This window comes from Trypanosoma rangeli, assembly GCF_003719475.1.
Source record: "Trypanosoma rangeli strain AM80 chromosome Unknown Tra_15.4_contig_00835, whole genome shotgun sequence".
Taxonomy (NCBI): Eukaryota; Euglenozoa; class Kinetoplastea; order Trypanosomatida; family Trypanosomatidae; genus Trypanosoma; species Trypanosoma rangeli.
The window spans coordinates 2,375-3,745 of record NW_021706543.1 but is presented as its reverse complement, the minus strand read 5'-3'; the positions used below and the strand labels follow the sequence as shown (position 1 = coordinate 3,745).

General features: G+C 59.3%; 1 protein-coding gene across 1 annotated transcript, besides 1 other annotated feature; it reads right to left on the bottom strand.

Moving 5' to 3' along the window:
• Nucleotides 1-182: 182 nt before the first annotated feature.
• TraAM80_10207 (surface protease GP63) lies at nucleotides 183-980 on the bottom strand (the record flags this gene model as incomplete). Its single annotated transcript, XM_029386845.1, has 1 exon — nucleotides 183-980. The coding sequence occupies one exon, from the start codon at nucleotides 978-980 to the stop codon at nucleotides 183-185; it is 798 nt and encodes a 265-aa protein (XP_029233397.1).
• Nucleotides 981-1,205: 225 nt separating this feature from the next.
• Nucleotides 1,206-1,248: a microsatellite.
• Between the last annotated feature and the right edge of the window lie 123 nt (nucleotides 1,249-1,371).

The following is a 1,371-nucleotide window of genomic DNA, read 5'->3' as shown; positions in this document are numbered from 1 at the left end:
CAACAGCAAAATAATTAAAACAAAAAGGAAGACCAACGGGCTGCATGAGTGTGCGTGTATGCATGAGCACATTACGTGGTGCCTCGTGGGGTGGGGCGAGGGCGACAGTCCGTGCGGGAGGACACACACAAAGAGAGAGAAATATATATATTTAAGCGAAGGACGAGCTGCGCACCGCTCCCTCACGCCGCCGCCATCGCAGCAGCCACCGCACACGCAAGAAGCAGAAGAAGCGCAACGGGGGAGGTGCAGTGCGAGGCCGCGGTGCTCCCGTCACTGTCGCCGGGCGCCAGCCCCGTTGGTTTGGTGGCGTTGATGGCCGCTTGCGCAGCCGCCCCTGCTTCGGGCTTGGCGGTTTGCTCTTTCTTCCCACCACTCGCTTCCGGTTGTTCGTCGGAGGTGGGCACTGCGGTGTGCCCCTGCTCCACCTGACCATCTTCGGTTGTAGTCACGGGGCTCGCCGGCTTTGACTGCACTGCGGCGTCGTTGCCAGTGTTACTCGTAGCCGCAGCGTCCTTTGCAGCGCTGTCTGTGGGCCCTGCTGCTGGTTCCTTTTCACCGCTCTGCAAATCTGTGTTGTCGCTCAGCGTATTTTGAGTACCCTCCGTGTGCGGTTGTGGGGGTAAAGGATGGCCTTGGTGGCTCTGCTCTGGGTCTCCTTCCGCTGCCTGTTTCTCCTGCGGCCCTTTTTCCGGCACGTGCGATGGATTTTGCGTTGCAGAACCGTTGTTGCCTGCCGATTGCCCCTCCTTCCCTGCATTAGTTTTTCCTTCACTGACATCAGTTGAGGGCCCACGCCCTTCTTCTGGTTGGCTTGGCGACGACGGCTCTTCTCCATTTGGTGATGGTGAAGGTGAGCTTCCCTGCCGCGGTGGTATTTCTTCTCCCTTCGTGTGTTCCAGTCCCTCCGGATTTACATGGCCGCCCCCCTGATTGATCCCTGGTGCTACCCGCGTCGTCTGGAGGACTGTCTTTTCCATCCGTTCCCTCCCTGCCGTTGGTTGTTGGCTTTTGTGGTGGTGAATGTTTTCTCCCCACTTCACCATCTTGCGTATTTTGATTGCCAGACGGCGGGGTGTGGCTTGTCAGTCCCGACCCCTTCGCAGGAGGCTCTTCATCTGTTGTTTTCCCGTTCTTGCTCTCGCCCGTCAAAACACCACCTTCATGTACACCCGTACCTCCCTTACCGCTCGCCCCCTCCCCATCCCTCGCGTTCGTCTTCTCTTCTTCCCCTTCGCCTTCGCCATCAACAGACTGCAGACCTGCCCGCAGCCCCTGCACAAACTCCGGCTTGCGGCCGCAGTACTGCCCCTCAATCTCCGCCTCGCTCATGTCCCTCGCAACCGCCCTCAAGTCCCTCCAGTCACTCTC